We start from the raw sequence: 24,561 nt of genomic DNA, 5'->3' as shown, positions 1-24,561 counted from the left end.
CTGCGAGTTTGGTTCCAGACCGCCACAATAAAGCGAGTCACACAAAATTTTTGGTTTTCAAGTGCATATGAAAATTACGTTTATACTATTACTATCATATATTAAATGTTCAACAGGATTACATCTTAAGAAAACAATGTACATACTGTAATTAAAAACACTTCATTGCTAAAAAATGCTAACCATCATCTGAACCTTCAGCAAGTCATAATCCTTTTACAACAGTATCAATAAAGATCACTGATGATGGATCATCATAACACATATAATAATAAAAAAAAGTATGAAATATTGCAAGAATTGACAGAATCTGACAGAGACATGAAGCGAGCAAATGCTGTTGGAAAAACTGATGCTGACAGACTTGCTCGACTGAAGATTGCTGAAAACACTGAATTTATATTAAAAAAGGCAGTATCTGAGAAGCACAATAATATAAGATATGCCTGTATTTTCTAATATAGTTCCTAGTCATTATACTAATTTCTGTAGGAAAATAATTCTTAAAACTGTAAGTCCCAAAAATCACTAATATAGATTTATGTGCTACTTATTAAATACTAAATAATTTAAAAACCCAGGTGATAAAAGTTTTTAGTTTAAAGTTTATTAAAGGTATAGTTTTCTTTGATATACTTAATAATTGGGAAAATTTGATTAAATTACATTTTCTCTACTGTGATCAAAATAGAAGAACTATAGGGTAGTGAAACTGATTTGCTTATTTTACCTGAGTAGCTTTATCTTTCATGCATGAAGGGTAATGACCATGAGGATCCCGTGGCCACTGTCCTGTGAGATAAGGTCCTGTTATGGTATCCAGGGAAGAGGTTCGCCTTATTGTGCTAGAGGTTCGAACTTGCTGAGATTTGGGCCTGTCCACTATAAAAAGTGAAGAAAAAAATACATTAGTCATAAAGAATACAGTAAAACTTAAAATTATTTAAACTTCATAGTTTGTAAAATATCATCCTGCCAATTGTCCCTACAATGTATATTTACCCTAAAAGCCCTCCTGTATGAGCTGATGAAATTTACAGACCCTCTCCAAAGGAAAATACATTCACGTATTAAATTTTGCATATACTGTCACACCCTACGAAGCTCATTCATTTTAGAGACCTATTCTTAACCCTCTGTATCTCTCCACAGCCATTATTTTAATTAAGCCTTCATCATGTCTCAACTAACTGCTATCTCTGAATCCACACTAACTTTATCTTACAAGGCCACCTCCCTCCACTGCTAAAAAAAAATTGCTCTGGTTTATTCAGTCTTTCACTCAAAGTCCATTATTTTTCAAAATTCAACTCCCATATACCTCAATACTTAATGTTACCACCACTCCTCCATAAACCTGGGCTAACTACTAAGAACCATAACAACTACTAATAAACTCCAGTTTCCCAAATGTGAAGAACTTGCTTCTCTGCCTCTATACTTTCTATCATCTCCTGCATCTAAAATATTCCTCTTCTCTGTACACTTGGCAAAAACTTATCTTCAAGACTAGCTCAGGTGTCACTCTGCCTCTCTGAAACCTTTCCCAGTGCCCTTCTTTTCTTCATCTCTGTCCTTCTTAAAGATATACACACTCTCCTCTGCTTGCATGAAGCCCTAAATTTGTCCTTCCTGACCAGAGGGTAAGTTTGGTCACTACAGATTGAAAAGGAGTCGATGCTCAATACTTACAAATGAATTTATTCACAGCTACACGTGCCCAAAAACCACATGTATATACAATCTTATTTTAATTGTTTCCTCCTTAATGGATGAAGAATTTGAAGCCCAGAGGGATAAAATTAAATTGTCCAATGAAAGAGAACTGCTAATGAGTGACAGAGGTAAAAAGGAACCAAGATCTCTGGACATTCTACACAGTTCAATCAATCTACTATAATGATCTGTTTTACCTCTGCTGAAAACAGAGATGATCATACTGAACTCTATAGTTTCTTTACAACAAAAATATAAAAGATTTTTCATTTATGCATCTCCAATGTGCATACTATAATAAAATCCAGTGGATTACAAGTATCCAAGGCTCAGTCTTATTCAGTTATATTTCACATCAAAGAAAATGCCTTGCACATTACAGAGGGTCAAGAAACATTTGTTACTGAATATTGTCTTTTATTCTTCTGAAAACAAAACACAAAATTGTTTTCCTTTTTTTAAAAATCAGAAGACAAAAGGAAATGCAGCATACTGTGAACTGTCACATTATTCACACACAGTCGTCCTCAGTTCTGTAGGGGACTGGCTCTAGGACTTTCGTTCAGTTAGATCAGTCACTCAGTCATGTCCAACTCTTTGCTACGGCATGGACTGCAGCACGCCAGGCTTCTCTATCCTTCACCTTCTCTTAGAGCTTGCTCAAACTCATGTCTATTGAGTCTAGGACTCTCATGAATACCAGAATCTGAGAAAGCTCAAGTCTCTTACAGTTGTCTTCCACCTCCCAGGGGTCCACCTCCTTGGACACAGAGGGCTGGAGAACCAAACTGTATCTCACAACTGCAGTTCCTATTTCTTCTTTGACCCAAGAGTGTTAGAGAAGATCTGGAAATTACCAGATTTCCTACCTATCTTTATTACTTAGCTCTCATTTTATTTTGTAATAAGCAAAGTCTAGGATAATCTATTTCTACTGTTTGGATCACCTGAAATTTTACTGGTGACCAAAAATCAGTCAGTTTTTATAAATATTTCATCAGTCATGGAGAGTATATATTTTCTGTTTTCAGAATACAGTTCTTTTTCTTATATATTAACTGAAATAAAAATACAGAATAGAGTAATAAAACAGAACCATGATCTGTCACATATTTAGAGAAATACTCCAAAATTTCTAAACTATTGAGATATGACAATTCTCTTTATCTCTTATAATTTTTATCATTTAAATTTAGTTCTGGAGGTTTCCCTGGTTGTCCAGCGGTTAGGACTCTTGCACTTTCACTGCAGGGGGCATGGGTTCAATCCTGGTGGTTGGGGAACTAAGATCCCACAAGCTGTGCTGAGTGGCTAGAAAAAAAAACTTTTTTATAGAAATTTAGTTCTGTATAATTTGGTTACATATTGATCCATGACATTATTATTATGACTTATATGCTTTACCATTATAGACTGTTCCATTTATTTTTTACTTTTAAACTCTATCAAATTTAATTTTATAACCCCTTTATGCTTTCTTTCTATTATACTGTATCTGGTAGGCCTATTCTTTCATTTTCCGTTTCTTTCAATCGTGCTATTTAGGTATGACTCTTGTATACTGTATATAATTAGGCTTTTGAAAAAACTTTATAGTAAGCCTTCTTCCTGAAAAATATATGTTCATCCCACTTATATTTATTGTTATAACAAATCTGATTAAATCTGTAACTCTTTCATGGAACTTTTTCTTCCTGTTAGAATGCTTCCTTGCTATTTGTTTTCTATGACTTAGTGTTTACTTCTTTTTCTCCTTCTTATCTCGTCCCCTACCAGAAATAATTCAGAAGATATGCAGACTGTTTTTAGTTCTACTACCAGGGGCTATTTCTATTAATTCTTTTTTAAAAATTTGGTTATAAAAGCAATACGTACAAATTTTAGCAACTTTAGGAAACAGAGAAAGTTAACATCTCTCATAATCTGATTTATAATAATTTATTTAAAAAATTTTAAAGTTATGTTACGTTCTCTCCACCAAGAAGAAACAAAGGACAAAAACAGATCATCCCTTGAAAAAGAAGCATTTTTAGCAGTAAAAAAGGCCTACATAAAGGTCAGCTACAACCAGAAAATGGAAAGCCACTATATATGAAAAACTTGTGTCCCAACTTTAAACCACTTACTAGCCTTCTCAGTTATTCAACTGACTGTCCTGGTGTCATAGTGTTTGTAAGTAACAACTATTTTACTAAATAATGGCTCAAAGCACAAGAGTAGTGATGCTGGAAACCCGCTATGCCAAGGAGAAGCTGTAAAGTGCTCCCTTGAAGTGAAAATGTGAAAGTTCTCAGATTAATAAAGGAAGGAAAAAAAATATATTAAATGCTCAGGTTACTAAGATCTCTGGTAAGAACAAATATTTTATCTGTGAAATTGTGAAGAAGGAAAAAAAGAAATTTGGTTTCTTCTGCTGTTGCACCTCAAACTGCAAAAGAGCCACAGTGCGTTATAAATACTTAGTTCAGATGGAAAACACATTATATATGAGGTATTTTGAGAGAGAGACCATGCTCACATAACTTTTATTACAATATATTTAAAAAAAAATTTTAATGTGGCTTCACTGTGTCTTAGTTGTGGCACGTGGGATGTTTGGTAGTTGTTGCAGCCTGGCAGGATATTTTTGGTTGCAGCACGTGGGATCTAGTTTCCTGACCAGGGATCGAACCCAGGGCCCTTGCACTGGACCAATAGGGAAGTCCCTATAACAGTATATTCTTACAACTTTTATTTTATTATTATTGTTGTTAATCTCTTAACTGTGCCTAATTTATAAAATAAGGTTTATCATAAGTATGTATGTACAGGAAAAATACTCCATTTATATAGGCAACATAATGAATTGTTTCTTATTTCATGATTACAGCTGTGATTAGAATATGTATTTAGTTTTGAACTGGGTGATCACAACATTTATCAGCTGATTATTACAAAATTACCTCCAGTAGATCAAACAAGAGGACACCTCATCAACTAGAAACATACATTAGTATACTTAAAACAATCTTTAAATGCACAAGTGCTTAAATAATAAAATTTAATTAAAATTAACAATAAAATTGCTAAAATAAATATTCTAAAGTATGAAAGAAAATCAATTAAATACTTCTTACTTAAGCTAAATGGGCGTCAGAAAAATAGTAACTTCATATGTGGTGAAACCAGCTAAAATCACCACCACTGATTAAAACTTGCTGAATGTCTACTATATGAAAAGTACTGTTTGATGTACCAAGGAGAATGACAAAATAAATGTCAGATTCTCCTCAAGGAATTTACATTCTGGTTCAGGGAGATATGTAGAATTAAGCTATAATATAAAGTAGTATATCATGGGACATGCACACCAGTGAAGAACAAGAAGGCGCACAAGGCAAAAAATAGGTAACAGACAGCTAGAATGGATGTACTCTAACTACATCAAGGGCAACCGTCAAGTAGTAAGACTCTTATCATGCCACTTATAGTCCTGTTGCTAACATCTCCTACTTAAATATTTGAGGGTAAAATGCAGAGTAAGTAAATTCAGCAATAAAATATGATGGTTGGAAAAAAATCACATCTGTTTTCAGTACCATCATCATTAAGACCAGAAGATGACTACTCATGTGGCATTCTGTAAAAAGACGCCCTCATTATAATCCATCTACAGGTTGTATTAGGTTTCCCTGGTGACTCAGACAGTAAAGAATCTGCCTGCAGTGCGGGAGATCTGGGTTCAATCCCTGGGTTGGGAAGATCCCCTAGTGAAGGGAATGGCAACCCACTTCAGTACTCTTGCCTGGAGAATCCCATGGACAGAAGAGCCTGGTGGGATGCAAAGAGTTGGACAGACTGAGCGACTAACATACACAACACACACACACACACAGGTTGTACTGTCCCTCTCTTCTTATCTTCCCTGAGAATGGAGCAGTGTGGGCCTGGGGCTCCTCTGGGATACCTGCTGAGGACTGTACAAAATAATTACTGCTTTCTAATTGGAAATTTAACTTTAAGGCGATTTGATCATAGTATAATAGGTTTAAAAGCAAGAAGCTATATTAGAAACTCTGAATCTGAATAGCATACAAGGCATTGTTCTAAACAGGCAAAAGACGCTTAAAGTCTAACTGCCAGGGAACTGTAATATAACATTAGATTAATTAATTAGTTCCCAACAGTTTTTCATTTAGAGGCAATAACTGAAGATTGACTGACTAGTGGGTTTGGAAATCTGATGTATTAAGAAACTAATCTGAAGTAGAAACATAACAAAGTTAAGTGGATTTCTACAAACTAAAAAAAAATCATTGTTAGAAACTTTAAGAACTTTAGCTACAGAGTAACATGAAACAAGCCACCACACATTCTAAACCAACCTTACCAGGTGATAAAAAAGATGCAATATTTTTAAGTGCCATAATGTAGCCATAAAGAACGTACACTAATACACATAATAAAAGATGCTCACATTCTTTTCTTAAAACTTTAACACACTCCAACGTTTTCATAGGCTCAGTCTGCATAAGTAAATAAAAGTAAAAATTGTTGATTCTCTGCGTTTAGCTCTCAATAAAGATTATAAGCCAAGCTTTCTATTAACACTGATGTTACAAGCAAAGCACATCTAAACTTAAAGAAAGCATTTAAGTGACCACTTATTTACACCTTCTGAAAAAGAGCTACTGTTCCTTCAACTACTATGTAAGGACTTTAACTCCATGAAACTTAGCTATTGTAACACCACCACCAAGAATGAACTGCTTCTCACTTTATTCAAAACCCAACATTGATTACAACTGTCAAGAATCCTCAAGTCATACAATTCATCAGAATGCTTAAGATAACTGAGTAACAAATACCAATTTTTCCAGACCTTTCTACACAGAACTCATATTAAATAACTAGTTTTACACAACTATATCACATTAACAATGTTAGTCAACAGTATCAAACCACAAGTGTATAAAACCTTTTTATCCTTTAACAGTTATGTTCAAAAAGAAGGAGCCATTAAATCCCATAATATGTGTATGTGTGTGTGTGCGTGCACTTGTGTGGGTGTGCATGCATTAAATCACCTAGTATTAAATAGAAAAATGTAAGGCAGTCCTTTTAGTTATGCCCAATACAACATCTGGGCATGTCTGAGAAGTACTTTCTAATACAGCGTTTCACCTAGAAATTAGATCTTGGGAGATCCTAGAACATAAAGGTACAAAGCCCTCAGGCACAGGTGAAACTAAGCAATAGATCTTAAAGATGGGATCCTGAGATTTGGCTTTCTAAGCATCACCAGGCAGCTTGTTAAAAATGCAAGTTACTAGACCATAGTCCCAGATAGTCAAATGTAGTAATCAGGTGGACCAGGTATCAACATATTTTTTAAACCAAGCCAGATTGATTCAAAAGCATCATCAGGCTTGGGAACCATGGACGTCCTGAAGCAGTGTTTCTCAAAGTGTTGGACATTTGTTAAATATGCTCATACCAGGCCCAATTTGTCGTCAACAATGTGAGACTCTCTGCTAGTGAAACCAGAAAATTCTGAATTTTTAATAAGCATGTGAATCTAATGCTACTAAAAACTTAGGAACTTACGTCTAAAGGATTGGGACTAGATCCTTTAGAGTTGCAGCTGCTCAAAAAAAATCATTTTTTTGACTATAAATCTACTCCATTTACAGGCACTGCAAGTCTGAATATAAATCCAAGAAAATATCCTGCTGCAAAAATTCTTTGAAATCTGCACCTAGCAGCTCACATTCTAGAATCTAGTAAATTTAAACCTCTAGTCATCTCCTTCAAAAGGTCACTTTCTAAACTGAGTGCCAGTCAGGAAAATAAGAACATTCAAACCTAAACACAGAGCACTTCAGGCAGAAGGCTTAGGAACACTACAAAGATGAGATAACTGACAAAGAGCAATACAGCTTCTTTGGAAAGATTACCTCCCACCCAAACAGGGCATTTTGCACAGAAATAAAAGTTAACTACAATAAAATTCACTTCCTAAAAAAAAAATACAAGAAATTCTAAGAAAATAAACTAAGTAGGTTCCTTTATATAAAGTGAAAGTGCCAAAGAAAAATTAAATAAAATATATAAGCAAAGTAAAATTTAGATTTTAATCATTAACCTGAATAAAGAATCTAAGCCTAAGTCTCAAAATATTACAATATTTTATAGCTAGTTTATTAAAAACCTTTATCTTTTAACAGAAAAGCAGTGAGTTTTTCATGATGTCTAAATTAGCTTCTTCATATTATAATTTCAGTCCTCATCACTGAAATCAAAATAACAAAATCATGAAGCAGAGCCTGAATATAAGACATTAAGTTGCTTTTCTTCAACTTCAAAATAACCTGAAATGATACAGTTCCTAGTGATCAAGAATAACCAAAAGTAGATTCAGGTAGGGAATATTCCTGCTACTGGTTCACTGGGCTTAAAGCATGAACTGCTACAGGTCTATTTTGTTAATAGAGATTTGCTTCAGTATTTCTATAATGAGAGCTCCTTCCTTGAAAGTTATAGTTTTAAATTTATTAACACTGTCAAAAAGTGTCTCCTTGACCATACTTTAGTCCAGCTCCTCTGAACTCTTCCCAGTTAGGCCCTAATTTGTGGGCTTCTGTGTTTAGCTCTGAACTGTCCGATTTTAGCAAGAATCCTCCGATGTCAGTTTAACCAGAATCCCCCACCCTCAGTATTGATCACCCTCGATATGTGATCAGGTTCCTCATCTCCACCATCTCCCATGTAGTATCTCACTGCTCTGGCCTGTCTTCTTCAATAATCCTTTTCAGATCTATTTAGCCAGTATCCCCCTTATTTTGATGTTTCTTTCCTCTTAATAATTTTTCCATCTATTCATCCCCATCCTTCTTCTTAGCTAGCTATACATCCTCACTGTTCCTACTTGTATTTCGAGTTTGAGCCCAGTCTCTCTGTATTTACTTCTGGTTATTCTCTCTGCATTGCAGTGGTGCCTACACCTATCCCAACAGTCTCCCTGAAAATAGTCTGCTTTCAGTTCAGTTCAGTCGCTCAGTCGTGTCCAACTCTTTGCGACCCCATCAACCGCAGCACACCAGGCCTCCCTGTCCATCACCAACTCCCGGAGTCTACCCAAACCCATGTCCATTGAGTTGGTGATGCCATCCAACCATCTCATCCTCTGTCATCCCCTGCTCCTCCTGCCCTCAATCTTTCCCAGCATCAGGGTCTTTCCCAATGAGTCAGCTCTTTGCATATTGGAGTTTCAGCTTCAACATCAGTCCTTCCAATGAACACCCAGGACTGATCTGCTTTAGGATGGATGGACTGGTTGGATCTCCTTGCAGTCCAAGGGACTCTCAAGAGACTTCTCCAACATATTCTTTAAAGTGTCACGAACAGTTTTTTCTTAAACATCATTACCAACATTGTGAGTAATTTTCTCCTTGCCTCACTGTTACAGAGAGCAATTTCCAAAATAAATCCCCCCCCAAAAGAGCAATTTAAACAATTATATAACTAAGAATAAAAAATGTAGAAAAGAGGAGATTAGTTTACCTCTCTAGCCAATTTGCTACTGCTGCTAAGTCGCTTCAGTCGTGTCCAACTCTGTGCGACCCCATAGACGGCAGCCCACCAGGCTCCCCCGTCCCTGGGATTCTCCAGGCAAGAACACTGGAGTGGGTCGCCATTTCCTTCTAGCCAATCTAATGCATATTAATACTGATCATCTAGCACAATTATTGTTAGATTCAGCTTTCTAAAAGTGGCACTGTCTAGGCACTTCACAAATGGCCTTCGTGGGCCTTTCTTGCTTATGTAAGAAGATGGAAAGTAAGCCAAATACATGGGCCACATAAAATAAAATCATCAAAATCAAATAAACTTCTGATAACAGACAGGAAGGACACCAGATCTGAATATGCTATCTGAATTAAAACTAAAGGGCAAAAACTAAAGCCCTTTCAGTGTGAGTAGTTTCTGAAACACTAATCAACCAGACCTGGAATCCTGCCACAGAAGCAATCTAGAAAATATGCTGAAATGACCATATGGCTGCCCTGCAGAAATCTGGAAAGGAACCAGTCAAGAAGCTGACAAGAGAAACAAACATGCGTCTGACCCAATGAGGCCTGACACCTGTAACCTGAGGTCTGTCAAGAAAAACAAACAGGAAAATGGAGTCTAGCAGCCATTTAGCAATGATTCTCTAGGTTACAGCTCACTCAAATTTGTGTCAAATGATGCATAAGTTGAGATAAGACATTTGGAGGAAGGCCTTCAGCCTATTTTCAAAAAAAATCCAAGAGAGTGTCTTTTTCTATCAAGGTTGTGAAGAAAACTTCACCAAGATGGTCATGAAGGCGGGTGACAAGCACTGGAAAAATACATAACAAAGTAAGATGGAGTTCTGACATTTAGAATACATCTACAAAGAATTACGGATATAGCAGCTAAGATGCTAAAGATTTTTAAGTTCATTTTTTTTCTGGTGGCAAAATGGTATTTCTTTAGGGAACCTTGGCAAAGTCATAATTAGCAGAACATCCTATAAACTTTATGAACTTTCAACGAATTCAATTAATAGAGATTCCAAATATCCAAAATCTCATGTGACTAATGGATTCAAATTTTAAAGAAATAATCACAGAGTATAGCAACTATAAGATAATGTACGATGATCAAAGATAGAAATTAATACAGTGAGAGGAAAGCAGATATTCCTTAACCAGAAGATGAAATGCTACATAAAGTTTTGTTTCAAAGCACTTAACTTTCAGTTTAAGCAATGGTAGAGCTTAGAAAATTTTTAACCAAATAAGGCAGATCCAGTATTATAGCCCAATTTAAAAATAAGAACCAAACTAAGACTACAATACAATAAAGGCTACCGAATGGGCTGTTATCTTTACAACACTGTGACATCCAATGTTAACTGATGAAACCCCCTGATTGAAAGTAGGGAAACTGTGATCTTATAGTTCAAAACATGCTAAAAATCTTCTTTAAATGTGAGAAACAATGAAAAACCTCAAAATTAGAAACATTCAGAAAGGATGTGTTTGCAGGCAAGGAAGATATGAAAAGAGGTGACAAACTCAGGAAAGATTTAGAAATAAAAGAAAAACTTATTTTAGGAATGAAGACTTTAAGTTATAAGAAACAGAGTGGGTAAATGCATCGCCTAAGGTAGAAAATGGAACATAACACAAATTTTAGAATTTAAAAAAAGAGAATTTAAATTTTAGAATTTAAAAAATATTTAAGAGACAATAGTTACTGTGTAACATAAGCAAGACTGTCCAAGGTGTTTAGGAGGAGGCCCTGAAGAAGACCAAGGCAACAAAACAAAACATGCTAAAAACTACAATTTAAGAAAACTCACCTAGAATAAAAGGTAACTTCAAACTACATACTGAAAGACCATACATGGATCTGAGAAAAATGATACAGCCAATACAGTCCATATCAAACACACTTTAATGACACCAGTGACCTTCAAGTATAACAAGCCATGGATAAAAAAAACTTTTTCAGTTCTTGCTATATAATATATGTAGAACTCAAGGAATATTGCTCCCATGAGTCTCTGCTGAATAATCTATCCGAGAATAAGCTTCACACAACCAACAGCTTGGAAAGGAATTAACAAGAAGGCTGCTGGAATGTGTGAGCCATTCATGCAGTAATTTTCAAAGGAGAAGCCAGCAGAATGCTCAGTATCTCTAAGGCAAATCTTCCATCAGTACATGAAAGAAATAACCATAGAAGGATTGCAAATTCATATGGTTATTTCTCAGCACATCTGAATTTAAGACTTAAGAATTTCCAGAATATCTGATAACCAAATTTAATTATTAAATTTCTTGTATAACCATATTTATATTAAAAATTTTAATATTCCTCCAATATTTTATTGTGTTGACTCAGAAAAATTAATACTAGCCTTAGAGAAGTATACTTTCTTCCTAGGTAACCTAGTAAAGAAATGAGCTCCTGATCAATCTACTGAAGAAACTAACTGAAATGGAGCATCCACAGTCACTCCATTATTAGAATTTTTGCCCATCCCCTTCCTCTAGAGCTGGCAGTTAGAGAGTCAAGTTTGAAAATACACCCTACAGAAGCCTGCAGCAAGAACCAGGAATGGATCAAGGAACAGGAATTCCTTTTATGGGGAAAAGTAGAATAATGGGCTGAGGTGCTTGGAGAGAAAGGCATTTGGAAAAAAACAAGATGGAAAGTCTGAAGAGGACCTTCACTTTTCAAGGGGCTAAATCTAAAAGGACCTGCTTTTCAAAGCAACAAAAGCAAGCAGCCTCTTTCCACATCATCCCACTATCTATGGGACAAGTTAACTAAAGAACAAAAAGTCCTAAAATAATTTTCAAGGCCAAGAAATAATTGACTATTAACATTATGGAATCAGGATCTTACCACTATTACAAAAGAACAATCAAATTATACCATGAAAAACAAGGTATTTAGAAATCTGTATGACGCCTATAGCTCCTCTGATTCTGAAAAAGAATCTGAAAATGATCATCTTTCTCATCTCTTATTTGAATAAAGAATAATGACTAAATATGGCACAGAAAGCACAACAGTCTCCTAGGCAAGTAAATATCTCTTCTCAAATCTATACTGAAAATTTGTAGAATTCTAAATCCAAATATATTTTAACAACATACAATTTGTAAATGAAAGTAGGATTCAAGCATTTAAGTCTTAAGTTTGAAACATTTTGTTTAGGTAATAAAAACTACAGATTAGCTCATAATAGCATGGTAATAGCTCATAATAGCATAATAAGAGGGTAAATAGTTAACTCCATGGTTAAACGTAGAAAAGATTAAGGAGAAAGGCTTAGGAAAAGAAAACTGTTTAGTTTCATTAAGATATGACTGCTAGTCAACCTAATTTACTGATGGTAGGCAAATTATAAACAGAAGTCTGTACTGAAATACATCTGGATACCACTGATTTGCTTCATGAAAAAGAATCTAATTAAATCTACCCTACTAGTTGTATTTTTCCCTACACTGTGTCCCCAAATCCAGCAATGGTGAATACATTGTTGACTAAGAAATACAGAACTAACTACACTTCTGTAGATGAAACCCAGAATCAGTAGGCTCAACAGAATGAAGGCTTCAGAAATAAGGAAACACAGAAGTTTATTCTAGCATTTACTTTCATAAATATTGACATCAAAGAACCAAATATGTACTATGAAGCAGTAGTTTATCCAAAATTGGATGCTTCATTAGAGCTGGAAATGGCCAAAAGCTGCAGGCAACATCCTGAAGGAAAAGGCCTTATATAAATGATACCTTTGTAGAAACCATGGAGTAAAACAGAACATGGTAAAAACTAGTTCTGTGTTTGCATACACAGAACACCTTCCACCTCAACAATTCTACAAATATTGTGCATAGAAGGTTGCCAGGAAACGTTGCCAAGGACTGGGAGCAACTTCAGAAAAAACAAAATAAAACTACTAGTGGCATGACTAAGTGTAGGGGAAAAGTGTCAAAAATATTTTAGAAGAGCATCATTATTTTATTCCTCCAGAATAGACCCAAAACTAGTAATTATAATCTTAGTCAAAAATAGTCTATTGATATTATTGATTGAACTGTACTAAATTCAAAATGGCACTGCCCGGGAGCTACAAATGGATTGAAGTCACAAAGTTCCAGGGTTTGTTATTAGCATCTAAGTTAATTTTTTCCCTTAAATGATATAAAAGAACATTGTTCAAACCAAGCACCCAAGAAATGAGTGAACAAATATCAGACTATCCTTTCTGGATATAGCTTAAGTCAATCATACCTAGAATAGCTAGGGTATTTGTAATAAAAACCTGAACAACACTTTCAGATGTACTAAAAAGATTTATCTCAACAAGGTAAGAAAACAAAACCACATTTTGCCAATTATACAAAGGAGATGAGTCAACAGATTTTTGTCTGCCCTTTTTCTCCATTCTTTCCTTCTTCACCTCTGACCAGAATTTTTTAAATATCTCCTGCGTAATGTTTGAGGCAGGACAAGTACTGAACAATATATGTTCAAACATTACAAATAAAACCATTAACTTCATTTTCATGAATATGTCAAATCAATCATTTACCCATCTCTCTTCCCTCATATTATATTTTAGCTATTTTACTTTCATTAAGAATGAAATAATAAAGCAACACCTAACATAATTCACTAATCTGTTTAGTTTATTGAAGGATAAACATAAAACTTATTTACCAGAGGGTGGGCTCCTTTCCTGAAAGTTAAGGCTGTCTCTTTTTTTTGTTTCTCTAACACCTAGCACAACTTCTCAAGTTTTGTTAAACCTGTGGATTTATTTCAGTTATACATTCTTTCCTTAGTCTTAATGTAATAAATTACCCAAAAATTAAGAAATCACCTGGCATATACGATGGAACTCATTACTAAAGGAGACTTTTTGGAAGGGCCTCAATAGAATGGCTCCTATTTTTTTTTTAACATTCTGTATATGAAGCTCATCTAAAATCATTGTGAATAAGGTGCAAGACGGTGACAAAATAACTTGAATTCAGATCCTATTATCATTCTGTTTTCAACATGTACATAAAAGGCTATGATTTCCGTGCTTAGGTATTTCACAAGCAGGTCATTAGGTACATATAATAAAGAACTCTTCCATTTACTGCATGCCCAAGAAAAATAACATTCATATAAAGTAACAAGACCACTTAACAAGACCATTAAAACTTGGTGCCCTGACAGGCACTCTGTGAGACCATGGACTTATTTCCACGAGGCTATCAATGCTTAAAACATCTCCAAACTTTTTCAAAAATGGTTACAAGATCTTCGGTTAATGAAAATAAAATAGCAAATTATATAAAAATAAATCCATTTGACCAAGATCACACAGTCTTGGTGTGTGAACTTCATGCAGGGTCTCCTGCGTACTGACTGAGGCACTGACAACAATTAACCAAATGTGCCTGTGTGCTGGATCACGGGAGGTAACAGGGACACTCCCAAGGTGAATTTTCAAAGCGGCTCCAGGAGAAGCAGTTGGGAGACCACATTTCTTTAAACTGTGAAGTGCAGCAAAGTTGCTAATGCCAGCAGCTACCATTTTTTTAAATTTGTGGCTTATCACAATAAAAACTCAATGTATCTTCCTGGCTGACAGATGGCCTTCCATATGATCATTCATGAATTCTGACTTCCTTCATTTCATGGCTCCATCGTTCCCCCAGGGCCTTGGTTGGACTCCTCTGCTAAATTCTTTGCATCCAGCTGGCAGATGAGGAAAGAGGAAGAATGAGGAGGATCAAACTAGTGCTTTTTTACTGAACACAGATGAAAGTGTATATCACAAAGCTTTATCTAATTGCAAGGAGTAGGAAAAATAGTCTAGACGCGGGCCAAGAGGGAGACAAAACAGGATTTGGTGAATATTTAGAAGTCTCTACAACAGAAAGTTTGTCTGAATTACCCTTGGAGATAGTTTGAGTCAAATTTTAGAGTGTGTCTCACTGAATTATTATAATCGTCACCACAAATAGAATAATCTAACCTAATTTTATTTACAGTAATCAATAGATTACCTTACCCTGACAAGGAATCCTTACCCTGCAAGGAAAGAAGTACGGAGCTACTGAAAGATAACAGCATTTTCAATACAAAGTGAGTTCAGTTTACAAAGTACTCGAGGTACACAATTGTGGATGCTAACATGAATCATTTATGTCAAGGCAAGGATTGTGAACTTCAGAATTTGTTTTAAAGAAAGACTGTTTATAACAATGCCACTGGGTAAACTGGAGACAGGGGACTAATGACAGGGGAACCACTAGAGAGACAGCAGTTCTAGCAAAGCAATAAGCAGTAATGAAGCTGTGAGGTGATGGACAGAAGCTACCAGATTCAGGACATAATTCTATGGAGATGGGAGATGGGTTAAGACATAGAATGGGATAAATGAAGGAGGAGGAAAAGTTAATAATTATGCTATAAGGAAGTTAAGAACCCAAGCCAATGATGCTCTGGGTCTGAAAGTCTTAACCAAGGCTGCTGTATTTCATTCTGCCAGTAAGCAAATACAAGAAACTATTCAGCTCTGTTTGTGTACCAAATCTCTGAGTTTAAATCGGTGGCTCAGACAGTAAAGAATCCACCTGCAATGCAGGAGAGCTGGGTTCAATCCCTGTGTCAGGAAGATCCCCTAGAGAAGGAAATGGCTACCTACTCCAGCGTTCTTGTCTGGAGAATTTCCATGGACAGAGGAGCCTGGTGGGCTACAGTCCCTGGGATGGCAAAGAGTCGGACGCGACTGAGTGACTAACACACACACACTGATAACGGTACTTCCAATACTATCTTATCACATGGGAATAATTAAAACACATTACCTAAATTTGAAATTACACAGAGTAAAATGTAGTAATAAATGATTCATTTTCTGTCAGCATAGAAAAATTCACTAGGCCACCTTTTCAAAGCATGTACATAAGGAAGTATGATATATTCTACTATGTGAAACATAGGTGGAGTATACTTTAAGTGAAAACTTTATATACAGGTGGTAACAAAATCAGCAAGGAGGTAAAGAGCATGAGCAAAACATCCAAGGACAATTGTAATGATATTTTTAAATATTTGGATATGTAAACTTGCAGGATGTAAGCATCATGTCTAATTTGCTATATACAGTTACCACCTTTAAAAATACCCATTCCAGTTAGTGGAAATGCAATAACTCACCTTTCAATGCTTGTTTCAACTTTGAATTTAAATACCAACATAATCTTCTGCTCAAAAATCACAAAGCCAATTCCAGCAGAGAAAATTATCATATACTTGTTAAGAAAATTCAACTGCAGATAACTGAATTGTCATTCCAAATTATGTTAGTTGACTCAGAAAGGGGAATTTATATTTAAACTGATCAATTTATATCTAAAAATCCATCCAACAAACTCATTTTTACCAAAGAGCCCTGAAGTAAATACTACAAAGAATTCAGCTTTTAAGACATGCCCCCAGAAGGAAATATAATTGTGTTAGAAATAGTAAATTTCTCTATAACCACAAGGAAGATGTTCAGAATTCTCATCTAGTTAGATGTCCACTAGTTTTATCTTACATGAGGCAATATCTTACTATTCAATCATATTTCTAAGTAACTCACACTTAGTATAAGTCACTACCACTTAGTATATTAAAATTACTTACAGCATTATGAGAAGATAACCATGAATTTCTACTCTACATGGCAAAAGTGTCAGGAGCCAGTGATTATCCAGTGATTGTTGAGAAAGGAATATAAACTTTGCAGCATTCTCTCTCTTATATACATACACACACACCACACTAATGGATACTGTGCAGACTTCAGGTATAACCAGATTAGGTGACCAATTAATTTCTTTTTTAAAAAAAATCTGTACACAAATTTTTGTAACATTTTATAAAACAGATTTTTATTTGTAGTAGACCCAAACTTAACCACAGTGTACTCCAATAAGTGATGGGTTAAAGAAACTGTGGTACATCCGTGGATCTTGGAATTGTGCTTGGCAATAAAAGCGAACAGACTATTGGTACTCTCAACAACTTTGATATATGTCAGGGGCATTATGTTGAGTGAAAAAGAGCCAAGCTCAAAAGGCCACATAGTGTACGATTCCTTTTATCTAACATTCTCAAAATGACAAAATTATATAGACTGAGAACAGACTGGTGATTGCCAGGGGCCAGGATAGTGGGGGAGAGGGGGAGGAAGGAGTGGTGTGACTACAAGGGGCAGCACAAGAGGGCGATCCGGGTGGCATCTGACATCTGTGACAGAGCAGGTCTGTATCTTGATTATCCTGGTGGTTACAAAGATCTGCTGCACATGTGGTACGATGATACACACATACAGCGTCAGGCACACCAATATAAAAATCCTGGTTTGAGGCCATACTTTATAAGATATATTCATTAAAGGAAAATTTGATGAAGGATACATGGGACTTCTCTGTACTGTCTTTTCAACTTCCTGTGAACGTTTGTTTATTTTAAATTTCTATTGGAGTGAGGTTGATTTATAATGTTTTGTTAGCTTCAGGTGTACAGCAAAATGAATCTGTTATACATATACATATATCCACTCTTTTTTAGACTCTTTTCCCATATAGGCCATTATAGAGTATTGAGTAGTGTTCCCTGTGCTATACAGTAGGTGCTTGATAGTTAATAGTGTATATATAGGTGAGCAATTAATTTCTTAATCCTTAAGTATATACAGAAATTTTAAGTTAAAGTCAGACTATAGGAATATACAATTATAAAGATCATAATCCACAGTGTTAATCATATTTCTAGTCTAATTACGCTGACTTATTGCCTTGTCCTCTTGACATTAATAATAGCAGAAGGTTTGGTGAAAGTTTTTCATGAAGGAAGAAATATTTCCCCCATGAAACTGGTTAGGAAAGGTTTGGTAGGAAATTATAACTCAAATAATAACTTTTTTTATAAGGACAAAATAATCCAGTAAAAAACCTTGGAATATTTATTGAATTTAAAAGCATACCTTTCCACAGAAAAATGTGAGAAACAGAATCATTATTGCATATGAATTCTTTCCCTTTTAGGGGTTATCTGAATACAAAATTTCTTATAATTTTACTACTCATACTAGAAAGGGGATGGAAGAGATCTGTTCATGTTCATTTATAACTTCTTAGGATATTAATTCTGCTAAATGTCAGTAGAACATTTTATGTAGCAATGAGAAATTACACTATTCAGTAATATATTTTTACAACCTCAGATGAACCTCAATCTTGTGTAACTGACTTCCTAAAAAGTTTGTGTAAATAACACTTTGGTAAATTGAATAATTTTACTTGCACATAAATTGGATATTCTCTTAAGCAAATAACCACCCCAAAATCTGCTCTACACTTTAAAATTTTTACATTATAATAAAGCACAAACTAATATGTAATTCACATTCTCCTACTTGGAGCTTAGTATAATCAAGATCTTTATGACAGATCTGAAAACATTTAAATTTTTAATTGAATATGTCCACAGTTTTTGGCATGATGGTTTTTTAAGTTTCTCCAAGTAGGACAGCTTCAGAAGCTGATTTCATGTTAATTCCACAAGGCTAGGCCAAACTTCAGCAGAATATTTTAATATGTCTAGGCAGCAATACAGCTTAGACCTAGATATATTAGAGAAGCCACAAGATGATGCTCTCCTAAGCTTCATGTAGTAAGGGAAAAACACATAAAAGTAAGTATTCAGTATTCAAAAAAAGAATACCAAAAAGCTCAACCTAATCTTGAAAGAGAAGCATAGGAACATAATTCATATATGAAGTTCAAAGCTCAGAGAAAACAGTGGGTCATATTCTTGGCAGATTTTAAATGACCTGAGTTTGTTGAGAAATATGAATGTGAACATCCCAACTGCACCTAGACTATGTATTCTTTAAGGGTTAAACAGAGCTCCTCAGACATAGTAGAGACTCAACAAATATTCATTGTGTGAAAGAGAGAGAAAATCCACTAGTTTTACCCATCAACATACTATCAACAGCTACTGCAATACCTGAAAATAAAAATTTCTTGAATGAAAAGTTATCACTGAAATTAAAGCTGTACTCATCCTTTTTGTGTTTTAACCAAAAAGACAAAGAGTGAACAAATGCGATCAACTGACCAGGTATTTTTCAATAATAGGTCACTTAGATATGTTAAGAATGACCAGAATTTTAAAATAAGGTTTTTTTAAGCTCTCTGATCAAAATATTGTTGCATATTTTAGCTTTTCCCCAAAACATTATTTCTGAGCACAGTCTATCTCCCTAATTTTACAACACTAATGAAACTGCATTTAGCAGTATTGGCTAATCCCTGCTTAGGAAGTATTAGACACTTAAATGAAATAACATGACGTTAAACAGGAAAAGGACAGTTAATTCTTTTCAGAGTACCTTCAAAAACCCTTTAGTAGAAAGAAAATGACACTGTCAGAGAAAACTCAAAACTATCATAAATATAATTTGTTTATAGATTACCAGCTATTATAGAGAAAAATCTCTATTTTACTATGATCTTTTGTACACGTTTATGGAAAGATCATTTCACAGGTTACATGAGCACAGCAAACAGTTTTTAAAGGTAACTAAGCAACTAAATTCTACAAGTTTTTTTTTTTTAATTTTCTAAGATACAAATATTACTTCACTAATCCAACTTATAAACTGATGTATTTAACTAGAAAACTAATTACAGAAGAAATGTCATGAGAAATTTCATCACATAGACTCTATAAAACACTTTTAGTATCATAACAACAATAAAAATGCCATGTCTAATGTTACTTATGAAAGGATTCATATTCCACACTATCAAAGAGAGCGTACAGCAAGCACAAGTGATGCTGAAAAATGTCACAACATCCTGAAAGAAGTTGTCGAAATGGAGATTGAAATATCTTTCTACATCACATCAGCAAACCTAGAAAAAGGCAAAGAGCCCAAGCAGGCATAAACTGAGAAGATAGTACACCTTACTTTGCCATGAGAATGAAATATAAAAAGATACTATTCTGAATGCTGCTGAGCTGTCAAAGAACGGTAAAAGTTAAAATCAGTGTTATGCTTGAATGGAACCTTATGATGCTTTATTACAAATGCAAAGGTTACATTATCAAATATGAAAATACAAAAGACTCATTCTACCCAGATTTTGAGATTTCATATGAAAGGCAATTTTAAAAATCAAATCTAAATTCTGTCTTAACAAAGTACATTTTATGGACCAAGGGAAAGGCCTACTAATGACATAATAAAGTTCTGAAGTGCCATGGCATTCTTATATACATATCTGAGGCCTGAATCACTGGGAATACTTGCAGCTATTTTAAGTTCTGTGGACCCTAGAGTTTAGTCCCATTTAGCTTTCTCTTCACCCTACCCCCCACCAAAACTATTTTTGGCCTCTCTGTGTCTTAACTATATAAGCAGTGGGATTACCCACTGTGCATGTTTTCCTGTCCCATCATTAACTGGGTTCCAAAAGCAACTTCCAGCTAACCTGAAGTCAGAGTTCCATGGGCCGGTGGGCCTTCTGTGCATGCCACCTGACTCTGAGAAAATTACTTAACCTCTCTAGAGAGAACTGAGATTGTAAAAGTATTATAAAAGTATTCTACACTGAGTTCTGGTTAAGACTAGTTGCTCAATACATAACTAATTTTATGAAGAACCATCTAGTTTATACAATGCTATAGAAATGGAAACAGTATGGTACTGGCATAAAAACAGACACATAAACCAACGGAACAGAGGGCCCAGATAAAGAAATCCACGCATATTTGTTGTTGTTCAGTCATTAAGTCGTGTCCGACTCTTTGCAACCCCATGGACTGCAGCACGCCAGGCTTCCCTGTCCTTCACTATCTCCCGGAGTTTGCTCAAACTCATGTCCATTGGGTCAGTGATGCTCTCCAACCATCTCATCCTTCTCCTTATGCCCTCAACCTTTCCCAGCATCAGGGTCTTTTCCAATGAGCTGGCTCTTCACATCAGACCAATGGCACAGAGGGCCCACATATAAAAATCCACACATATATGGTCAACTAATGTTTGACAGAGGTACCAAGAATATACAATGAGAAAAGGACAGTCTCTCTGTACATGGTGCTGGGAAAACTGGATATCTACATGCAAAAGAGTGAAACTGAACCCTGTCTTATACCATCCACAAAATTAACTTGAAATGGATTAAAGACTTAAATATAAGACCTGGAACTGTCAAACTCCTAGAAGAAAACATAGGGAAAAAGCTCAGTCTTGGCAATGACATTTTGGATGTAATAGCAAAAGCACAAGCAACGAAAGCAAAAATAAGCAACTAAAAAGCTTCTGCACAGCAAAGGAAACAATTAACAAAATGAAAAGACAAGTTATGGCACAGAAGAAAATACCTGCAAACCATACATCTGATAAGGGTCTAGTATTCTGGATATATACATTCGCTGTATCCAAAATATATATATGGAATTCATGTAACTCAATAGCAGAAAACACAAATAAGCTTATTAAAGAATAGACAAAGGAGCTAAGTAGACATTTTCCAAAGATGACATATAAACGGCTAATGAGGGTACATGAAAAGGTGCTCAAACATCACTAACCAGAGAAACGCAAATTAAAACCACAATGAGATACCATCACACTTGGTAGAATGGCTACTGTCAAAAAGACAAGAAAATAACACATGTTGGTGAGGATGTGAAGAAAAGAGAAGCCTTGTACACCATTGGTGAGAATGTAAATTGGTGGGAATGGGAAACAGTATGAAGGTTCCTCAAAAACTTAAAAATAGAACTAACATATGATCTAGCAATCTCACTTCTGAGTATATACTTATAGGAAATAACATCAGTATCTTGAAAAGATACCTACACTCCCATATTCAATGCAGCTTTATCCACAATAACTAAGATATGGAGAACCTATGTGTATGTGTTCACTCATGGGGGAATGGATAAAGAAAATATATACATATATATATGTGTATACATACACACACACACACACTGGAATATTATACAGTCTTTTAAAAAGGAAATCCTGCCATTGGTAACAACACAGATGAACTTGGAGGCTATTTTTCTAAGTGAAATAAGCCAGACACAGAAAAACAAATACACAGGGAAAAAAATAATTATGATCTCACTTATGTGCGTAATCTTAAAAAGTAATTCACAGAAGGAGAGAGTAGAATGATGGCTGCCATGGACTGGCAGGTGGGGAAAGTTGCTGGAAGGGTACAAACTTTTAAGTTATAAGACAGGTAAGTTCTGGGAACCTAATGTACAGATGGTGACTGTAGTCAGTAGTACTGTATTGTATACTTGGAATTTGCTAAGAATAAGTGTTCTCATCACACATCAAAAAAAAAAAAGTAGCTATGTGAGGTGATGGATATGCAGTTATCTTGATTATGGTAATCACTTCACTTTGTAAATGTATACCAAATCATCACACTGTATACCTTAAAATGTATACAACTTTGTCAGCTATACCTCAGTAAAACTAGTTTTAAAAATTCAAAAGAATCACCTAGTTTAATAAACTTACTTTTCCCTTTCCATAGGAAACTCTCTTCCTTACCCAACTAAACTCTTAAAAAAGCCCACCCATCTCATTTTAAAGAGAGAGAGAATAAGATGAAGATTTAGGGACTTACTATAAGTCAAATGTTAGAAGTGGATAAATAACCCAAGTCTCTTGACTTCAAACCTAGTTATTTTTCAGCATAACTTTTTGTTTCTAAGGTTCTTTTATGGAACCATTTGGAAAATAATTTTTTGGTCTTTAACTTGATAAGAGAAAAAAGCCAGGTTATTCTATTAAGGAGTAAATGTGGCCACACACTGTTTCATTCCACATTTATCAGAAAAAAAGACACTTCCCAAAGCAAATTTATAGGGTCAGTAACAGGCCCTGCGCATTCAATCTTATATTCAATAGTATCTATAGCAATCATTTTATTAGGTATATCATAGGCATTAACAAAACTAATTAAGCCACAAAGAGTTCATTGAGGTTTTGTTTGTTCTGCTTAAGAAAACAATTGTATAATGATTTTAGAAAGCATTTGTTTCACCAAATAGTTAGTAATAATAGTTAGTAACTTTTAGTAATCTAAAAGTTAGCTATGTGAACTAAATTAACAGAAGTTCTCCCTGTGGCCATACTGGCTAAATAAGGGGCTATTACTGTCAGCAGGAGATAGATACTTGATCTTTAGTGACACTAGGCAGCAAGCTGTAGCAGTTTTTGCATTCTTGTTATGAAACACATCCAGAAGTTTAGTGAGTTTCTTAATTCTAATATCTTGGAAGACAATTTTGGACACCAGTCTTCTCATAAAATAATGAGTCTCACAAGTTTAACTCATCCTTATTTTTGGTGAGCCATCATTAAAGTGCACCATAGTGGCATTTCATTAAGTTACAAACATTCAGAGTTCAAACCCACAAATTGCAGGGATAACTATTAGCTTCTTAGGGGTGAGGGGCTGAATTAATCCAGCACCAGTTGCTGGGACTATCACTTGAGACCAGAATCTCTGCTTAGTGATTCCTGAAACATTTACCAGTTTATCACCACATATAACTAACTTTTAATAATCATGAGGAAAAGTACTTCTCACTATAATACAATTCAGAAACAGTACAGATTCTAGAAGTATACAAGGCCAGATACAGCCAAGTTCATATCCTTGACCCTTCAGGAACCAGGATTTCTCAGTCACTTATACCCTCCTTCTCTCTGTCTCTCTCTCTCACACACACAATCGTACTCACACACACATTCTCAGGCTTTTATGTGACAGACAAAGAGATATGACCATATCCAACCATATTCTATTTCAGTTACATTCACTAACCTAGGTCTTACATTTTTAGACATTCTGAAAATGTCAGAACATACTCCAGCACAGTGTAACACTGCTGTGGAAGCAACAGAAAACCTATTCATTAACAATTTTTACAGCTCAGAAATCACAGCTGATGACCAGTATCAGAGTCTTCTTTCAGTTAGGAGCAACAGGATAATCCTGTAGAGTGAACACCATATCTAGAATCAAAAGACAGATTTCAAATCCACTTTCTTGATGAATGCAACTATGTATTGCCTTAAGCACTCACGTGTTTTCTTCCTTTCTACCTACATCTTTAGAGATACAACATAATATTGCAGAGGTTATTGAGGTATTTGGGGCTTCCCAGGTAGCTCAGTGGCAAAGAATCCGCCTGCAATGCAGGAGACGCCAGAGACATGGG

At 35.2% G+C, this 24,561-nt stretch overlaps 1 protein-coding gene and 1 long non-coding RNA gene across 5 annotated transcripts in view; one reads left to right on the top strand and one right to left on the bottom strand.

Annotated features, from left to right (window-relative positions):
- GLCCI1 (glucocorticoid induced 1) overlaps positions 1-24,561 on the bottom strand; it is a 103,746-nt gene that overhangs the window by 72,647 nt on the left and 6,538 nt on the right. For all 4 annotated transcript variants that reach the window (XM_081531646.1, XM_081531648.1, XM_081531647.1 and 1 more), the window contains exon 2: positions 731-882. In XM_081531646.1, the coding sequence (XP_081387772.1) occupies positions 731-882 (152 nt within the window). The remainder of the gene's footprint in view (positions 1-730; positions 883-24,561) is intronic.
- Positions 13,169-17,710, top strand: LOC145522725 (uncharacterized). The gene is made up of 2 exons (XR_014066142.1): positions 13,169-13,612; positions 15,294-17,710. It is a non-coding gene; the product is annotated as an uncharacterized LOC145522725 (long non-coding RNA).

The sequence above is a fragment of the Giraffa tippelskirchi genome, chromosome 10 (genome assembly GCF_054371585.1).
Source record: "Giraffa tippelskirchi isolate mGirTip1 chromosome 10, T2T-mGirTip1v1.2.pri, whole genome shotgun sequence".
NCBI lineage: Eukaryota > Metazoa > Chordata > Mammalia > Artiodactyla > Giraffidae > Giraffa > Giraffa tippelskirchi.
This window is presented reverse-complemented; position numbering and strand designations above follow the sequence as displayed.